An 18,980-nucleotide genomic window follows, 5' to 3' on the forward strand; every position below is an offset into this window, starting at 1 on the left:
TATTATATGCAAAAATATCAATAAGAACTATAACAATAATGAAAAATGTCCAACTTAGCCGCGGCCAAGCAAGAAGCACTTCTGAACTCGTAGACACGACAAACAAGATCTGGGGATTCTTACTAGTTCACTTTGGGATACCTACCTTGCCACAAGCCAACTGAGAGACTTTGAGCTTTGTAATCAGCTGAGTCAGAGCCGAAGATTGACTCTGAACCCATATGTAAGAATGAAGGCGAGATAGGACTACAGAACATCATCTTTTTTTCTTAATGCTATTAAGGTCTCGCCAGAAAATGAGATCCATTTCCGTCTCATTCTGTCAATGAAGAAACCTATCTTCAACTAGAACAACTCTCATATCTCATATCCTACCCAGGATCTCCCTGCTACAATTGCCCTTGATCATGTTATATGTAACACAAGTTTTATATTTAAGGTTCATAGATCCTGAGCTTTGACCCTGTTTCCATGCTAGGGTTCTATCTGTTCCGCACTGTCTTCTTTTTCTCAGAACAAATGGTTTTCTCCTATATGTTCTGTTTAAGGGAACTAAGTCTTCAATTAATAATTACTAGCATTGGAGTGATAAATTCATAGCCTAACGTATCTCCAACCTCTGAAATAAGCTTCCACTACATGTCAAGCAGAGTAATACCATTGCTACCTTCAAGGTTAACCTTGGAAAATTAGATGGGCAGGCTTACATTCTCCCCAGGTCAATCTGGACAGGAGGGAACTTTTGAATGTGGGTTATTGGCGAGGCCTGTAATCGTCTGTAGACTGATAGCCTAGTACTTATGAACCTAAGCCATATTGTTCAAGGGTTCATCCTGGCCCTTAATGTCTCCACTGTGCTGTGTGTAGCTACAGCATCCTTTAGAAGACTTGTATTTGAATGTCCCTAGTCAAGTCTACTTCTGTTTCACTTTGGAGATCGGGGTATATGTTGGAATGTAGCAGTGGAGCACAGCACTAGCTGTTCAAGTAGCCTATCTGCTGGGCATTACAGGTGTCTGTTTTCTAGTAGAGGTCATGTTCTTGTGTTTCACTGTTGCAGTTATTACATTTGGGTAATCTGCTGGCAGGTTGCCCTCAGTCGGCCTGAATAATAAAGTCTTGGGTCCTGCGTCGGTTGCTGTCTCCTCTTCCATGGCGTCAAGTTGTCAGGGGTATAAAACATGCAGCTGATGCCATTTTAATCCGTCTTTCTTGTCGCATGGTGCCCGAAGCAGAAGCAGTTCATAAGTGCCAGTCGGCCAACTCCTGAAATTTTCGTTTTCGAGTTTCAGAACCGAAGTCTTCAAACTAAAGCCAAGTACCTTGTTGGGGAACTTTTTCTTGCTCCTTACCAATGTCAGTAAAAGTTAATTGCATTACTTGTGGGAAGCAAATACCTCATAAGGATTTTCATTTGTACTGTATTCCTGCCTAGGCCCTGATCACAACGTGCCTTGCTGTCGGTTTTGTGCTAAATTTAACCAACGCACTATTAAACGTCAGTATATTTTTACTTCTGAATATTTTGGTTCAAGATTTAACTACCCTGAAATGTCGTCAGTTAGCAATCGGACTACCGGAGTTCACAAAAAATGCAAAAAAAAAAGACAGCGACAGACCGTCGAGGTCCAAATCCGACGACAGAACTTCTCCTAAGCCAGTCGCCGGTTCGTCGCTAGTCAGTGAGGCGCTTTCGCAGCCACTGATACCCGCTACTTTTGAGTCGCAGGCCTCTACCGAGACCCATTCGGAGTCCGGTATGCCGCAAGATTCGCAAAGTATTGAACCTCGTGGATGTCTCTCCCTTGGATGGGTCTAGAGCCGCTGAGCAGGCACCAGTTTCTGAGGGTGTTTTCAGGCATCAACATTTCTACATTAAACCGACGCCATCAACAAAAACAAGGTCAAAACTGACTTCTGTGTCTAAAAAACAGATGCATGAGCCACGTGCTCAGGCCTCTATGCCTAAAAAAACAAATGATCAAAATGGCTGAGGATTTAATTACCTTGATCAGGGGTTCCCAACCCTCCCCTGCTAAGAGGCCTAGGCAAGGCACTGATTATGAATCTTCAGATCAGGCTTCCATTTCTTCTGATTCCTCTTCTGATCAGGAATTTTCCTTTCCACCCTATGAGGATTCTGATGCAGAGGAATCCATCCCATCTGCATCTCCTTCTGAGGATTACTCTTTTGGAGAGACTTTGCATACTTTAAGGGAAAATTTTCACTGGGAGAGTCAGGACTTCCCTAAGCCTCTTTTTTGATTCAGCGATTTTCTTCTTCTGCCACAGCATAGGCCTTTGGCAATACCTCCTGTATTAGACATTGTTGATGATGTGTTCTCAGAAACAAGCATGGCTCCCAATTCCCTGCTAATTCCATATGCGAGACTGCATATGAGGAAACTTCAATGGTACCTAAAAAGTTTGTGGCGTCAACATTGTCACAGCCTGGAAACAATGATTCCTCTCATTCCCTGCCTGCAACAGGTGGGCAGAGACATATCACCAAAACAAGGGACTGTCATTTACTCTACCCCCTGCCACCCAAACCCTAACTACAGACTCATCACACTAAGCTTGGGGGGCCCACCTGGCAGAGAGATGCATTCAGGGCAAATGGAGCCCAAACCAAATGCATTTACATATCAAACAGAAAGAAATGCTAGCTGTTCAGAATGCGCTGATAGCCTTCAAGGACTTACTTCATCCAGGACAGCTGCTGATAAAGATGGACAACACCACAGTTATGTGGTACATAAGAAAGCAGGGGGGTACCCATTCCTACCCCCTTTGCAGACTAGCTATGGCCTTGTGGAACACAGTCTTGACTTACCAAATACATCTTCAAGCTCAAGTCCTGACAGGAAAGCAAAATACTCTGGCAGACGACCTAAGCAGAAATCTTATGGACCCGCACATATGGAAACTGGATCCACAAATCTTCAGCATGTTAACAGATTAAGGGGGAAGCCCAGACATAGATCTGCTTGCCTCTCCCCAAAATTATCAGTTGGACAAATTCTTCACAAGAACTCATCACAAAAAAGCATGCTCTATCCTTCAGCTGGAAAAACCTATACCTTTCCCCCTCTGCCTGTACTCTCCAAGGTCTTACTAAAAGTCAGACAGGAAAAAACAAAAATGATTTTAATTGCTCTGGACTGGCCTCGCCAACACTGGTGCCCGCTTCTAAGGAATATGTCACACCTTCCTCCATGGTACTTGCCTCAAACACCTCACCTATTGTCTCAGCAGAACTATCGGATTCTGCACAGTCAGCGCCAAACTCTGAATCTTGCAGCATGGCTAATCAACTAATTTTACCAACCACATCCCTCAGTAAACCTGTAATGGATGTCATTTTGGAAGCCAGAAAGCCTAGTACTAGAAAATCTTATGCTGATAAGTGGAAGAGATTCTGTGCTTGGAACCAAGCACAAGGAATAGACGCAGCAAAGCCCAATATTCCTCAGATTTTACAATACTTAAATGAGATGCTTGACAAGGGCCTATCTTTTTCTTCAATAAAAATCCATGCCTCTGCCATCTTGGCTCATTACAACACAGAGCCCTCTCTTTTCTTATCCACTGCTAAAACAGTACCTCAGAGGGGCCAAAAATGTAAGGCACCAACTCCTGCATGGGGCCTAAATTTTGTGCTGGAAAAACTCACCCTGCCTCCTTTTGAACCAGCAGCTACTGCGGGTATAAAATTTCTTTCTTGGAAGACGGCTTTTCTTTTGGCAGTCACTTCAGCTAGAAGGGTTTCAGAACTACAGGCTCTCATGGCAGTGGAGCCTTTCATTATTTTTTACCCTGACAGGGTGGCCCTCAGGACCGATCCTTCTTTTATGCCTAAGGTGGTATCCGGTGTGGCGCTTAACCAGACCATTCACCTGCCAACTTTGTTCCCAAATCCGCAGAACAAGGGGGAGCGGATTCTGCATTCATTGGATGTACACAGACAACTAAGATTCTACTTAAACAGGACAAAATCTCTAAGAAAGTCTGAGCAACTATTGGTAGCATTTGCTGCAGGATCAGTGGGGAAGGCTATATCAAAGCAGACTATTTCTAAATGGATAAGCCATTGCATTTGTTTCTGCTACTTGCACCATGGCAAACCTGTGCCCAAGGTGATCACATTCCATTCCACCAGGGCTGCCTCTGCTTCAGCAGCTTTTCTCAGCGGGGTTCCTACCAGAGACATTCTAGAAGCTGCTACTTGGAGCTCAGTTCATACGTTCACAAAGCATTATCATTTACCTCTCTTCTCTAAATCCAGGGCAGGCTTTGCCACTGCAGTCCTGCAGGGCCTTATAGCTGCCCCTAATGCTGTTTAGTTCCATCCTCCCATAGCTTTGGGATTCTACCCAAATGTAATGACTGCAACAGTGAAACACGAAGAACATAATACAGTTGTGTACACTTACCATAAATGTAAATGTTCGAGTGTATTCACTGTTGCAGTCTGGATTACCCACCCGCTAGCCCCCTTTCTATACCTATTCTTTCCTTCACTATGCTCAAAAGCCTTTGTGGTGTATTTGCTTTTAGTTGAAGGTAAATTTTATGTTTCTAAAGTGCGTTTAAATATTTACAGTTTATATATATATTTTTTTTTTTTTTTACTCCCCATTTAGGGGGCACCTGACATCTGGGGCAAGAAAAACTGATTAAAATGGTGTCGGCTGCATGTTTTATACCCCTGACGACCTGACGTCATGGAAGAGGAGACAGCAACCAATGCAGGACCCAAGACTTTGTTATTCAGGCTGACTGAGGGCAACCTGCCAGCAGATTGCCCAAATGTAATGACTGCAACAGTGAATACACTCTAACATCTACATTTATGGTAAGTGTACACAACTGTACTTTCTCTTTCTGCAGTCTTGAAATGCTTGCCTGACAGGATTGCATGTCTTTCAAATGGCTGTCGGCCAAAAGGCAGAGGAGTTCATTCATGTATGCTTCCCTTCTTGATGACTGCACCTCCTTTCAGAGTCCCGATTCTCCTGGTCTTTACTGATGCATTCTCCCCTTCCATTGGGATTAAACTTTTTTCTCACTCCTCCTGAAGTGGCAGTCTGTGGTGCTGAACAGTTCCTTTCTCTTTCTCCTAGTACTTTGTGATAGGTAGGAGCCAAGATGATTGATAGGAAAAGTGTTTTCCTATGAGATGTATGGTCTGCTGGAGGTCTTCCATGGGAGTGCTTCTGGATTGGTGAAACTAGTAGCTCATGTCCTCATGCCCTGGGCATATGACATTTGCAGTTTGCACCATCTGTGGCATTTGCCTTCTGTGGTAGCTTTAACCCTTGGTTGTAGAGTACTCTGGTTCTCTGTGTAATTCAACTTTCTGCCTTATTGATTTGAATGTGGTTTGATCGACTTGAATTCAGCAGTACTTTTCCATTACTGTGCTTTCTTTGTCTGATTTGGTCACTGCTGTGTATGGGCCTACACTTCCCTCTTCCTAGGTATCTTTTCCCTCTTCAGCAATGGAGTCTCATCTACCAGCTACACCTCCTAACTACTTAGCTTTCTAGTTGGCCTTGATGTAGTTCTCCAACCTCTGCATACCAGGTGGGTTTATTTGTAGGAATTCACTGTAAACATATGACCCATTAAAGGGGGAGTCATTAATGTTACATTAAGAATGTATCTATTATTCCGGTCAGTGTATGAAGTCGTCTCTCCTTGATGATCAGGAACATCTTTCTGATCCCGTTCCCCCCAACCCCCTAGGTCTGGAATGGCAATAATTTCAACTCTCCTTATCTCCTGGATTTCCTTTTTAAGTCAGGCAAGTATATACTTATGTATCATTTTGTTAGCAGTGGGAAGACGTTGAATTTTAGCAAGTGTGTGATCTTGCGGGTATAAGGAAGTGAGCTGTCTGTTGTAGTCAGTGTGTGACATCTTGACATGCATTGTCATTGGTGTGCAGCTGCTCTTTAGACAACTGTTGGAGAAAGATGTAGAATGCTGATTGGTGGAGAGAATAAACCCAGCCACTAGACTGATCAAGGATGGTCCCTCTTCACAGATCAGCTAATACATTACACTTGTAAGTTTTAGTTTTCTTTTAAGTTTGTATTGTCTGTAAGAAAAATATACACACACCAAATATTTATAATGTAAGTTTTGTTTTTGAAGATTTTCTTCTTGATATTTTAAATATTGTGATTATTAATCTACAGCACTCAAGCTAAGGTTTACTGTCATTGAGGTCTTATGCCATATGTTTCAAACTTAATGTAAGACGATAAAGAATTCCATTAATCCACATTGTTTTACTCTAATCAGCAGTGATTTACTGCCTGTTTTTTTTTCTGTCCATCTACAGTCTGTTAGCTATACTTGTGTACAGTTGTGCTGTTAGTTTTTCTTTTTTGGGAGGGGGTGGGGAGTGGGGGAGGTAATCCATCCAAATTGGGTCATTGAAGCCGATGGCTTCTAATAAAATTAAATTAGTAGTCCTTGTCTTGTTGAGGCTGTCTATACTTGCACCATTTACAAGAAGTCTTCTAAATGTAGTACTATATTACTGAATGTGTTTTATTTACCTTTAATTGTAGCTAGTGTCATATACTGGATGTGTGCTTTTATTTTTAGATTGTATGTTGGATTTTGTTTACTTTAAGGTGATTAATTTTTTTTTATTTGTTTCCTTTTTATTACAGGTTTGCTGTGATGGCCTGTTGTTGGGCATTGGATCCAGAAGAAAGGCCCAAGTTCCAGCAGCTGGTTCAATGCCTGACAGAATTCCATGCAGCCTTAGGGGCATATGTTTGAAATCTTGACTGTTAAACTCAACCCTAAACTTTTGTGGAGGCATACTATAGACTTTGCATATAAAGGGCAACTCCAGCGAAAGTGACAGGGAGGAAAAAAAGAAGACTGTGTCTTCAAAACATTGTGCCTTAAACGCTTTTATAGTCGACATCTTTTTCCCTTTTGTAAAAAATCTTGTTGCTGTTGTATATTTTAAAGCTATTATATCAACGTTTGTAACTAATATTGCAGTGAAAATGAAAGAGACTTCACATGGTCCTGACGTCTGGGTGAGATGTCTGAACCAACCCAGTTATCAAAACTGACAGAAGGACGAAGGTGTGTTCACATGGACTATGACTTTATTTTTGTGCATCCACACACGATAGCTTTTTTAATAATGAAAAGAAGATTCTGTAGATTATGTATTTTGGGTAGCATTTTTAGTGTCTGATAACTATTTTTATTGGATAAATGGTGTTAGGGATACAGTTTGACTTGGTGGGGCATTTGTCCTCTTATCAGCATTGCTCTGACAAACTGCTTATAGCAGACCTTGAAACAGTACTGCAGTGTTCATTGTTGCCGAGTCCATTTGCCTTGCCATTCAGAAAGAAATTTTCTCCATTCCATTTACGAGTATGGATATATGATGATTGAGGGAAGGACAGCTTCCAGTTACCAGTCTAGGTGGGACAGCCTTTCACCTAGATTACTGAAAATAGATGCATCAATCAAAAGAAAGCCTGAGAATTATAGAACAGTTATTCATTTTTTTTATTTATTTATACACACGGATCCCGTTTTTGAAGTGATGAGACTTGTGTGAATTTGTGTGGCTTTATAGCTAAGCTTAACTGCACTTTTTCACAAAGTACTATTCAGTAATAATGTATCCTTGCTTTGCATATGTCTTTGTACTTAAAATTCTGATGACACTAAAAAGCACTAGTTACCTCTGGGTTCTCACATCATTTGCCTGCATCACATTGCAATGATACTATAAGTGTATGAAGAAAGTATGAACATTCATTTGTCACTTGGTGAGTGCCTTTCAACCAAGGATGCTTTGAGGCATTTTTTCCCTGGATATGGCTGAAAATACATGACCTGCAGTGTCAACAGACAATCTTAAAAAAAAATAAGATATTTCAGATACAGGACTTGTAAGAATTTGTAGTTTTGTGTTGCTGAGGGGAAATAGTTTGTGTACTTTTTTATGTACAGCCTGACCCAAAAACAGGCTTTAAAACAATGAGTACTGCTTATACTGATTATTTTTAAATAATGAAGCCAGATGGAAGAGACTTGTACTATTTAAATCTCTTGTATATATAAAATACTCCATTAAGAGAAATTACAGCCGTTTACTGTTTTTTGCTGTCATATGAAATTATATTTTGTCCTTGATAGAATGTTCTGCTTGTAGAAACAAACCTTAATGCTTATGTTTATACATTCATTTTAGATGTATATTTTTAAATAATTTTAAAGAATATGAAAAGTATATTCACCGATTGTAGCTTCCCTCCAAGTTAGCCTTTCTTTGCCTTTTTTTTTTTTTTGAAGGGGGGTAACTTCGCTGTTCATGGTAAGCACAGTTGCTTTGTGGTTAAGGTTTCTTTTTTCACACAGTTCTCCGGAGTCTAGGTGCGCCCTCTTCCCCTTTCTGTATGAATTTTCTCTGAATTCTGTGGTTTCATCTTACTTTCCAAATATATGCTGATGGGCTATTCTGAACTGTCTGCATGTATTAGCTTAAAACACTGCCTTTGCAGCCTTTAGCTGATGTGAAAAGTAAATTTTTGTAAATTGTCTTGTCTTTATCTTTGCACATCACTAATTTTTCTCCCTAGAGTGGTTTATTTTATTTTTATTTAATTTTTTGCTGACAGTTTTCTACCCCTTGACCACGAAGATGTCATCACATCATCCCCCTTTCATTGTCCTGTACTGTGCATAATCCCCATACACTCTGCACATTCTAGAACACAGGTTGACCTGACAGTGTATGCAGTGCCAGTGAAGGTGCATTTTCTACATCTCCGATATTCAGGAGGAGTGATGTGTAGTATGTGGTGGGCTTGTGTTCCGTACACATCTGTGCTGCAGACGTTCTACTTGAGCCCTTTCCCCATACATTTGTCGTATGGCAGGACTTCACCTGATGTTCATCGTGTTACACTGCTGCAGTCATCACACTCTGGTTATCCTGCCGTCAGGCGGTCCCGCAGTCGGCCAGAGTTCCAAAGTCTTGGTCCAGTGTCAGTTGCTGTCGCTTCTTCCCTGACGTCAGTGCGCCAGGGGTATATAAGAGGCATCCAATGCCATTTTCTTCCGTCTTTCTTGCCGCGCGGTGCCCGAAGCAGAAGCAGTTCGCAAGTGTTGGTCGGTCGGCCGACCCCTGAGATATTCAAATCGAATTTCAGACCGAAGTCTTCAATAAAGCTAAGTACCCCGTTGGGGAACCTTTTCTTGCCTCAGTCCGATGTCAGAAAAAGTTAACAATTGCATTTCTTGTGGGAAGCAAATACCTCATAAGGACTTTCATTCTTATTGCATTCCTTGCCTAGGCCCAGACCACGACGTCACAGGTTGTCGGTTTTGTGCTAGGTTTAACAAACGTACTATTAAACGTCTGTTTGATTTTGCCCATTATTTTGGAAGGAAATTTAATTATACCATGCCGTCGGAGCAACTGATGACCGGAATGCATAAAAAACGCAAAGATAAAGACAGGCAGCCGAGACCCAAACCAGACTCCGAGGCCTCTGCTAGGCCAGTCGCCGGTTCTCCGGTTTTCAGTGAGGCGCTTACGCAGCCCCTGATGACCGCTGATTTAGAACCCCAGGCGGCATCCGATTCCCAAGCAGAGATTGCTAGGCCTCCACAACCTTTACCTTTAGGCCCTTCCGACTCCATGGCTGAAGGAGATTCCGGGGCAGTTGAAACGCCTTCATTTGCAGAAGGTGTCTTCAGACTGACTACACTCACTATTAAATCCTATGCAAAGCTGAAAACCCCTTTAAAAACAAAGAAGACTGTATAGCAGTCTGCAGTACAAGGCCCCCATGCCTAAGAAACAAATGCTTAAGATGGCTGAAGATTTAATTACCCTTATCAGGGGTTCCCATCCCCCTCCTGATAAAAGGCCAAGACAGGAGGAGGACTATGCTTCCTCTGACTAGGTTTCAATTTCTTCAGATTCTTCTGAGGAACAGGAATACTCTTTTCCCCCTTATGAAGACTCTGATGCAGAAGAGTCTATCCCTTCAGCATCTCCCCCAGAAGACTACTCTTTTGGGGAAACTTTACATACCATGAGGGAACATTTCCACTGGGAAGGCCAGGATTACTCTGATTCTAAGAAAAGGCTCCGAGAGTTCCTTTTACTACCCCAGCACAGACCACTTGCTATTCCACCCGTGTTAGACATTGTGGATGATGATTATTCAGAATCTAGCCTTAACCCAGATTCACTACCTCCTGCACCAGCCAAACCAGACAGATACTAGAGTCCCTGACACACAAATTCCTATATAAAAGCCCTGTTGCTGACCCAGAAACCATTTCCCAGAGTCCCAAAGGGGTTAAGGGCTCTATTGCTAAAAATCCTGTGCCCTCTGAAAGGGATTCTAGAGCACTAGACAGATGGGGAAAGAAAGTATATACCTCAGCTACTCTAGCTATGAGGGCCTTAAATTGCCAGTTTCACATGCTGAAATATCAACAATATTTGATGTCTCAATTAAAACAAGAAATGATCACACATACAGAACAGCCTGATTACAAGGAAATGCAAGATTTGTTGCATGCAGCTGAACAAGTGGGAAAACATACTTTGCAATGTGGATTTGATTCATTGGAAGCTTCTTGTAGAGCAGCAGTGATAGGGTCTGTCATACGCAGACATGCTTGGTTAAAAGAACAAACTTTACCTGATCATGTTAAAGCAAAGTTATTGGATGCACCTTTACAGCAGGGTGTTTTATTTGGTGTAAAAGCAGAAGAGGTTTTAAAGAAAATGGAGGATAAGGCAAAATCTATGCAGGTGGTCAAGGATTTTTTTACAGGTTCAACCCCCTCGTTTCAGCAGAAATTGGCCAACCAAAAACTGGTCCTTTCCAGCTTCTGCCAGACCACAGAGGGGCAAATACAGACGCCCAAGGGGCAGAGGTCAGTCACAAGGCTCTTACCAACCTCGACAATGGGGTGCCACAATCCAAAAAGGAGGAGAAGACAGGTCTCAAACTATCAGAAGACAAACACAGTGACTTACCCCTCAGACTGCCAAGCAAATCCCTCTTGGCAGCTCCCTTGGCAGGAAACCTAGCACTTTTTGCAGACAACTGGCACAGCATCACAAAAGACAAATGGGTCCTAAATATTGTATCTCAAGGAGTACAGATTCCACTTTCACACTTTACCAAGGGTAAAAGGAATGCCAAACCTGCCACCAAATCAATGGGCAGAGGCTCAAAAGCAAATTTCAGCTCTCATGGACATGAGAGCCATTCAAACGGTCCCAACACAAGAGCAAGGACAAGTATTTTACTCAAGATTCTTTCTAGTTCCCCAAAAGGACAAAGCCTGGAGACCCATTCTGGACCTCTCAATTCTAAACACATATCTGGAAGTACCCAAATTCAAGATGCTAACACTACAGCAGCTTCTTCCCATTCTGAGCAAGAAGGCTTGGCTAATAACGTTGGACCTCAAGGAGAGGCATACCTGCATGTCCCTATCAGTCAAAATTGCAGAAGATACCTCCAATTTATAAGCAGGTTCAACCCATTACCAATTCTCTGCACTGCCCTTTGGCTTATCTACTGCGCCCAGGATCTTCACAAAATGCCTGGCACCAGTAATTGTATATTGCAGACAAAGAGGAATTCAAATATATCCATACCTGGATGACTGCCTTATTCAAGCAGAAAACAAGGACATTCTTTTAAAGCATCTGGTGTTTGTCAAAGACCTATTAAGTTGCCTAGGGTACACAGTAAATGAAAAGAAGTCAAAACTAGTGCCCTCACAAGACATAATATTCCTGGGTGCCAGCTTAAATACAATGGCCCAGATGACTTATCTCATGCCAGACAAGCAAGGACAACTGGCTCAATACTTCAAAATGATGGCAACAAAGACCCAACTACCTGCAAGAAAAATTCTGCAGGCCTTGGAATTCATGGCATCTTGCATACTACTAATACCATTTGCAAAGCTGCATATGAGGAAATTACAATGGTACCTGAAAAGTGTATGGACTCAACACAGCCACAGCTTGGAAACAATAATTCCACTCATTCCCTGCCTTCAACAGGAGTTTCTATGGTGGGCTCAGGCATGTCACCTCAACAAGGGTCAGCCTTTTGCCTTACCCCCAGCCAGGCAAACTATAACAACAGATGCTTCGGATTATGCCTGGGGTGCACACATGGCAGGACAATGTATTCAGGGCAAATGGTCTGCAGATCAAAGGCATCTACATATCAATCAAAAAGAGATGCTAGCTGTACAACATGCCCTAACAGCTTTCAAGGACCTCCTACATCCAGGACACCTCCTAATAAAGATGGACAACACCACAGTGATGTGGTACATAAACAAGCAAGGGGGCACACATTCCTACCCCCTATGCAGGCAAGCAATGACCTTGTGGAACACAGCACTGACCTACCAAGTTCAACTACAAGCACAATTCCTGCCAGGAAAGAAAAACACATTGGCAGACGATCTAAGCAGAAACATCATAAATCCTCACGAGTGGAAACTAGATCCACAAGTATTCGCAGTGATAACTCAAAAATGGGGGAGCCCCAAAACTACCAACTATGGAAATTCTGCACAAGGACATACCACACACTAGCTTGGAAAGTGGACGCCCTCTCATTCAGTTGGAAAACATTGACAGTGTATGCCTTTCCTCCACTGCCTCTTCTGGCAAAGGTGCTGCTGAAAGCCAGATTAGAGAGGCCACAAATGATACTCATTGCTCCAGACTGGCCACGCCAGCACTGATATCCAATACTAAGGAACATGGCTCAAGGCCCACCATGGATTTTACCTCCAATTCCTCACCTGCTCACTCAGCAAAACAATCAGATTCTACACAGCCCGCTCAAGACTTTAAATCTGGCTGCATGGCAAATTACCTAAGCAACCAGTCAACACTTCTCTCTAAAGCTGTGATGGATGTCATTCTGGAGGCCCAGCACCAGGAAAGCCTATTCAGACAAATGGAAAAGATTCTGCGCCTGGAACCAAGCTAAAGGCCAAAATCCCCTTGTCCCAAATATTCCTCAGATTCTTCAATTTTTAACTGAGATGTTGCACAAAGGACTTTCTTTTTCATCAGTTAAGATCCACGCCTCAGCTATTTCAACTCAATACAACACGGATCCTACTATATTTTCACATCCATTACTAAGACAGTTCCTCAGAGGGGCTAAGAACATAAGACCTCCCCGGAGAGCACCAGCACCAACTTGGGATCTCAATTTTCTTTTGGAAAAACTTACACTACCGCCCTTTGAACCAGCTTTTACAGCTGACCTACAGTTTCTATCATGGAAAACTGCCCTGCTGCTAGCAATAACTTCAGCACGAAGAGTCTCAGAGCTACAGGCCCTAATGGCAGTGGAGCCTTTCATCATTTTTCATCAAGACAGAGTCGCTTTATGAACTAACCCTTCCTTTATGCCAAAGGTGGTATCTAGTGTGGCCCTAAACCAAACCATTCATTTGCCCACCTTTTATCCAAACCCCCAGAACAAAGGGGAAAGGCTCCTACACTCTTTGGACATTCACAGGAAATTACGTTACTACTTGGATAAAACTAAGGCTTTCAGAAAATCTGACCAGCTCTTTGTATCCTATGCTGCAGGATCACAAGGAAAGGCTATCTCAAAACAGACCATTTCAAAATGGATAGGACATTGTATCCGTTTCTGCTACACACACCATGGGAAACCTGTACCTGGTAACATTAGGCCCCATTCCACCAGGACTACAGCAACATCAACAGCCTTCCTCAGAGGGTTACCAACCGAGGATATTTTGGAGGCTGCAACTTGGAGATCAGTGCACACCTTCACCAAGCACTATCACTTACCTCTATACTCTAAAACCAGAGCTGGCTTTGCCACTGCAGTTCTGCAGGGTCTACTAGCCTCTCCAAACCCTGTTTAGTTCCACCACCCATCCTTAGCTTTGGGATTCAAGCCAAGTGTGATGACTGCAGCAGTGTAACATGATGAACATAGTACAGTTTTGTACCTACCATAAATGTAGATGTTAGAGTGTTCACACTGCTGCAGTCCAGGTTACCCTCCCTCCATCCCCTCTGACCTAGCTGAACTTTTCTATACCTTTTCTATCTTGTACAACCTTTGTGGTGTTATTTGCTTGTAACTGAAGGTATTTCTTTTATTCCTTTTACATGTTTTATTAGCAATATGTATTGCCTACCTACTTGGGGGCACCTGACATCTGGGGCAAGAAAAACTGAAGAAAATGGCGTTGGATGCCTCTTATATACCCCTGGCGCACTGATGTCAGGGAAGAAGCGACAGCAACTGACGCTGGACCAAGACTTTGGAACTCTGGCCGACTGCGGGACCGCCTGACGGCAGGATAACCAGAGTCTGATGACTGCAGCAGTGTGAACACTCGAACATCTACATTTATGGTAGGTACAACACTGTACTTTTCTCTTCATGATAAGCTAGCATTATGTCTGTGTTGCCATTTGCTTCAGTCTGAGTTTCTAGTCAAGCCTGGATTGTGTGAGGTATAGTTATGCCAGACCTATGCACCACAGAGCAGGCAAAAGTAGGTTACTTTGTTTTCCAGCTCAGGGTTTCTTTCAGCATGGTTATTTCTTAAGGCTGCCCACTGAAATTTTGAGAGCACTAGTTGTGTAATCAGTAGAGAATCAGTACAGGTGAGACTCGAATGGACCTCATTCCATGTTCAAGACCATCTTGAAGTGTTCTCCTTAATCAAGGGTGGACAGCAATATTGGAGTTTTAAGTTGGCAGGAATGGGGAAAACAAATTCAGTGGATGAGCTTCCAGCCATAACAAACACTTTAAAGGTGTAACAATGAGTTTTGGAGTTTGCTGATGTTCATCGTGTTTCACTGTTGCAGTCATTACAATTGGGTTATCCTGCTGGCAGGCTACATGCAGTCGGCCCGAGTTCCAAAGTCTAGGTCCGACGTCGGTTGCTGTCGCCTCCTCCCTGACGTCAGTGTGCCAGGGGTATAAAAGATGCAGCTGACGCCATTTTCTTCAGTCTTTCTTGCCGCGCGGTGCCTGAAGCAAAAGCAGTTTACAAGTGCCGGTTAGCCGACTCCTGAGATTTTCAAATTAGGATTTCAGATCCGAAGTCTTCATTAAAGACAAGTACCCCATTGGGGAAACTTTTTTCTTGCTCCAGACCGATGTCAAAAAAAGTTAATAATTGTATTTTTTGTGGGAAGCAAATACCTCATAAGGATTTTCATTCTTACTGTATTCCTTGCCTAGGCCCTGACCACGACGTTGCTAGTTGTCGGTTTTGTCCTAGATTTAACCAACGCACTATTAAGCGTCGGTACGATTTTGCATTTCATTACTTTGGCAGAAGATTTAATTATATAATGCCGTCAGAACAGCCGACTACCAGAGTTTATAAAAAGCGCAAAGAAAAAGCAAAGGACAGGCATCCGAGGTCCAAAACTGACTAGGCTTCTGCTAGGCCTGTCGCTGGTTCTCAGTGAGGTGCTTTCGCAGCCCCTTACGCCTGCTACCTCAGAGCCATGGGCTGCTTCCGACTCCCACGTGGAGCCAACTAGGCCGCTGGAAACTCAAGGTATTGGACACTTGGAAACTATTCCCTCAGATGGGTCCAGAGCCGCTCAGCAGCCATCGGCTTCTGAGGGTGTTTTCAGGCCTACGCAGTTATATGTAAAACCAACTTCAGCTTCAATGGCAAAGACTAAAGCAGCTCTAAAGACAAAAAAACAAGTACGGCATTCTCCTGGACAGGCCTCCATGCCTAAAAAACAGATGCTTAAAATGGCCTAAGACCTAATTACTTTGATCAGGGGTTCCCATCCCCCTCCTGATAAGAGGCCTAGGCAAGAGATAGAATATGAATCTTCAGATCAGGTTTCCATTTCCTCTGATTCCTCTTCTGAACGGGAATATTCTCTTCTTCCCTATGAGGGTTCTGATACTGAAGAATCTATCCCTTCAGCCTCTCCTCCTGAGGATTATTCTTTTGGGGAGATCCTGTACACTATGAGGGAGCATTTCCACCGGGAGAGCCAACATTACTCAGAATCCAAGAAAAGGCTCAGAGAATTCCTTTTATTTACCTCAGCACAGGCCCCTTGCTATTCCTCCTGTTTTAGACATTGTAGATGATGTATTTTCAGAGTCCGGTCTGTCTCCTGACTCTTTGCCACCAGCTCCTGTTAAGCCAGACAGATACTATAGGGTTCCTGATTCACGTAAATTCCTTTATAAAAACCCTGCTGCTGACCCAGAAACTATCTCTCAGGGTCCCAAAGGGGTCAAGGCATCCACTGCAAAAAACCCTAATCCATCTGATAGGGATTCAAGGGCCCTGGACAGATGGGGGAAAAAGATTTATACTTCTGCTACTTTGGCTGTAAGAGCTTTAAATTGTCAGTTTCATATGCTTAAATATCAGCAATATCTCATGTCACTGCTTAAACAGAAAATGTTGACAAATTCAGAATGTGCAGAAAACAAAGAAATGCAGGATTTATTGTATGCAGCTGAGCAAGTGGGGAAAGCATACTTTGCAATGTGGTTTTGATTCTCTAGAGGCCTCCTGCAGGGCCGCTGTTACAGGTTCTGTCATTAGGAGGCATGCTTGGTTAAAAGAGCAGAATCTGCCCAGTCATGTTAAAGCAAAACTATTAGATGCTCCATTACAACATGATACCTTGTGTGGTGTTAAAGCAGAAGAGGTGTTAAAGAAAATGGAGGACAAAGCTAAATCTATGCAAACAGTCAAGGATTTCTTACAGGTACAGCCTCCCAGATTCAGCAGGAACTGGCCTACAAAGAATTGGTCCTTTCCAGTGTCAGACAGGCCACAAAGAGGCAGATACAGACGCCACAGAGGCAGATCACAGTCCCAAGGCTCATACAAGCCTAAACAATGGAGTGCTTCTACCTCCAAAAGCGGAGAGGAAAATCACAGCCATACAGGAAACCATCTCAATGACTTCCCCCTGCCAGTACCAAGCACTTATCTTCTGGCAGCTCCTTTGGGGGGAAAACTAGCACTTTTTGCACAAAATTGGCACATGATCACCCAGGACAAATGGGGCTTAAATATTGTATCACAAGGCTACAGGTTCCACTTTCACACCCTGCCAAGGCAAAACGGTATGCCAGATCTGCCACGCAATCAATGGGCAGAGGCACAAAAACAAGTTTCCTCCCTCATGAACATGAGAGCCATTCAGCAAGTACCACAAGAGCAGGGACTGGGATTTTACTCAAGGTTATTCTTGGTGCCCAGAAAGGACAAAGCCTGGAGACCAATACTGGACCTGTCTATACTAAACACATTCCTGGATATTCCAAAATTCAAAATGTTAACTCTTCAGCAGCTTCTGCCCATGCTGGGCAAGAAGGCTTGGCTTGTGACTTTAGACCTGAAAGAGGCATACCTGCATGTCCCTATCAGACAATCATGCAGAAGATACCTCAGATTTATAGCTGGCTCAATGCACTACCAATTCTCTGCACTGCCCTTTGGCTTATCTACTGCGCCCAGGGTCTTCACAAAATGCCTGGCACCAGTAATTGCATTTTGCAGACAGAGGAATACAAATATATCCTTACTTGGACGACTGCCTTATTCAAGCAGAGAACAAGGACATTCTACTACAGTATCTGGCATTTGTAAAAAGATTACTAACAGGCCTAGGGTACACAGTAAATGAAAAGAAATCAAAACTCGTACCCTCTCAAGAGATAATATTCCTGGGTGCAAGCTTAAATACAACTACCCAGATGGCTTATCTCATGCCAGACAAACACAGACAACTGACTACTTATTTCAAAATGTTGGTAACAAAGACCCAGTTATCTGCAAGAAAAATTCTGCAGGCTTTGGGCTTCATGGCATCCTGCATTCTGCTAATTCCATATGCAAGACTGCATATGAGGAAACTTCAGTGGTATCTAAAAAGTGTTTGGACTCAACATTGCCACAGCCTGGAAACAGTAAATGTTAAGTTGTCAATCTCACCTTCATTCTTGCTGGATGGGTTCGGAGCCGATCCTCTGCTCCGACTCGGCATTTGCTAAGCTCGAGGCAACCCTATATCCCATGATGCAAGGCGGAGATTACTCAGATCTCGTTTGCCGCTTCGCTAACGAGGTGCCTTTTTTTACCAGCTCCAGGTAAGTGAACTCATATAGACTCTTGACTACCCCCTTTCTAATTTTTTACCTAAGTTTTATTTTTTTGTTAGTGTCGATTCACGTTAACCCTATTCCAGTCAGTGTTCCCTCCTTTAAGTGGATTATTCCCTACCCTTGTAGGCCTTAGGCCTTCCCCTCCCTAAATTTTTTCCTGTCAGGGAATTTTGTGTGTGTGTGACTGTCTGTATCCCTGTCAGTGTAAATTGGATTAATTTAATTTATTTTTGGACTGAGTGTGTTGTGTGTCGGTGTGTCAAGTGTTTCATCGACACAGTCATGTCGAAAGACACTAAGGTCTCAGGTTTCAAGAAGTGTGACTCGTGCTGTCAGAAAATGTCTCTGACAGACGGTCACACTTCTTGTATTTATTGCCTGGGACCTTCTCACCTGCAGGACTCTTGTGCTATCTGTCATGCTTTCAGCCCAAGAGTCCTGCAGGAAAGAAAAAATAAGCTCATTTTAAGGGGCTTATTAAAACCTGAGAGCTCCCCGACTAAGTCGGCGCCGGGGAAGCCCTCTAAACCTGCTAAGCCTTCGGCTCAGGCTTCCAAGCCGTCGGCTTCAGGTTCTTCACCTGGTTCGAGATCGGCTCCGGCCGGAGCCGATCCTTCTTTACCAGTGTCCGTATCGGCTCCATCCGGCGCCGATACTGTTAAGTCTAGACACTCAGTGTCGGCTCCGGTTGGAGCCGACATCTCTTCGGCTCCGATGGCTCCATTGATCTCAAAAAAGAGGTCTCGATCC

At 43.2% G+C, this 18,980-nt stretch overlaps 1 protein-coding gene across 1 annotated transcript in view; it reads left to right on the forward strand.

Annotated features, from left to right (window-relative positions):
* The window catches only part of RYK (receptor like tyrosine kinase), a 1,434,429-nt gene extending 1,426,289 nt beyond the window's left edge, over positions 1–8,140 (forward strand). The window contains exon 16 of the mRNA XM_044070454.1: positions 6,690–8,140. Coding sequence (XP_043926389.1) covers positions 6,690–6,801 — 112 coding nt within the window. The 3' untranslated portion in view covers positions 6,802–8,140. The remainder of the gene's footprint in view (positions 1–6,689) is intronic.
* Positions 8,141–18,980: the final 10,840 nt, after the last annotated feature.

This window comes from Protopterus annectens, chromosome 4.part1 (genome assembly GCF_019279795.1).
Source record: "Protopterus annectens isolate FY-2018-M chromosome 4.part1, PAN1.0, whole genome shotgun sequence".
Taxonomy (NCBI): Eukaryota; Metazoa; Chordata; order Ceratodontiformes; family Protopteridae; genus Protopterus; species Protopterus annectens.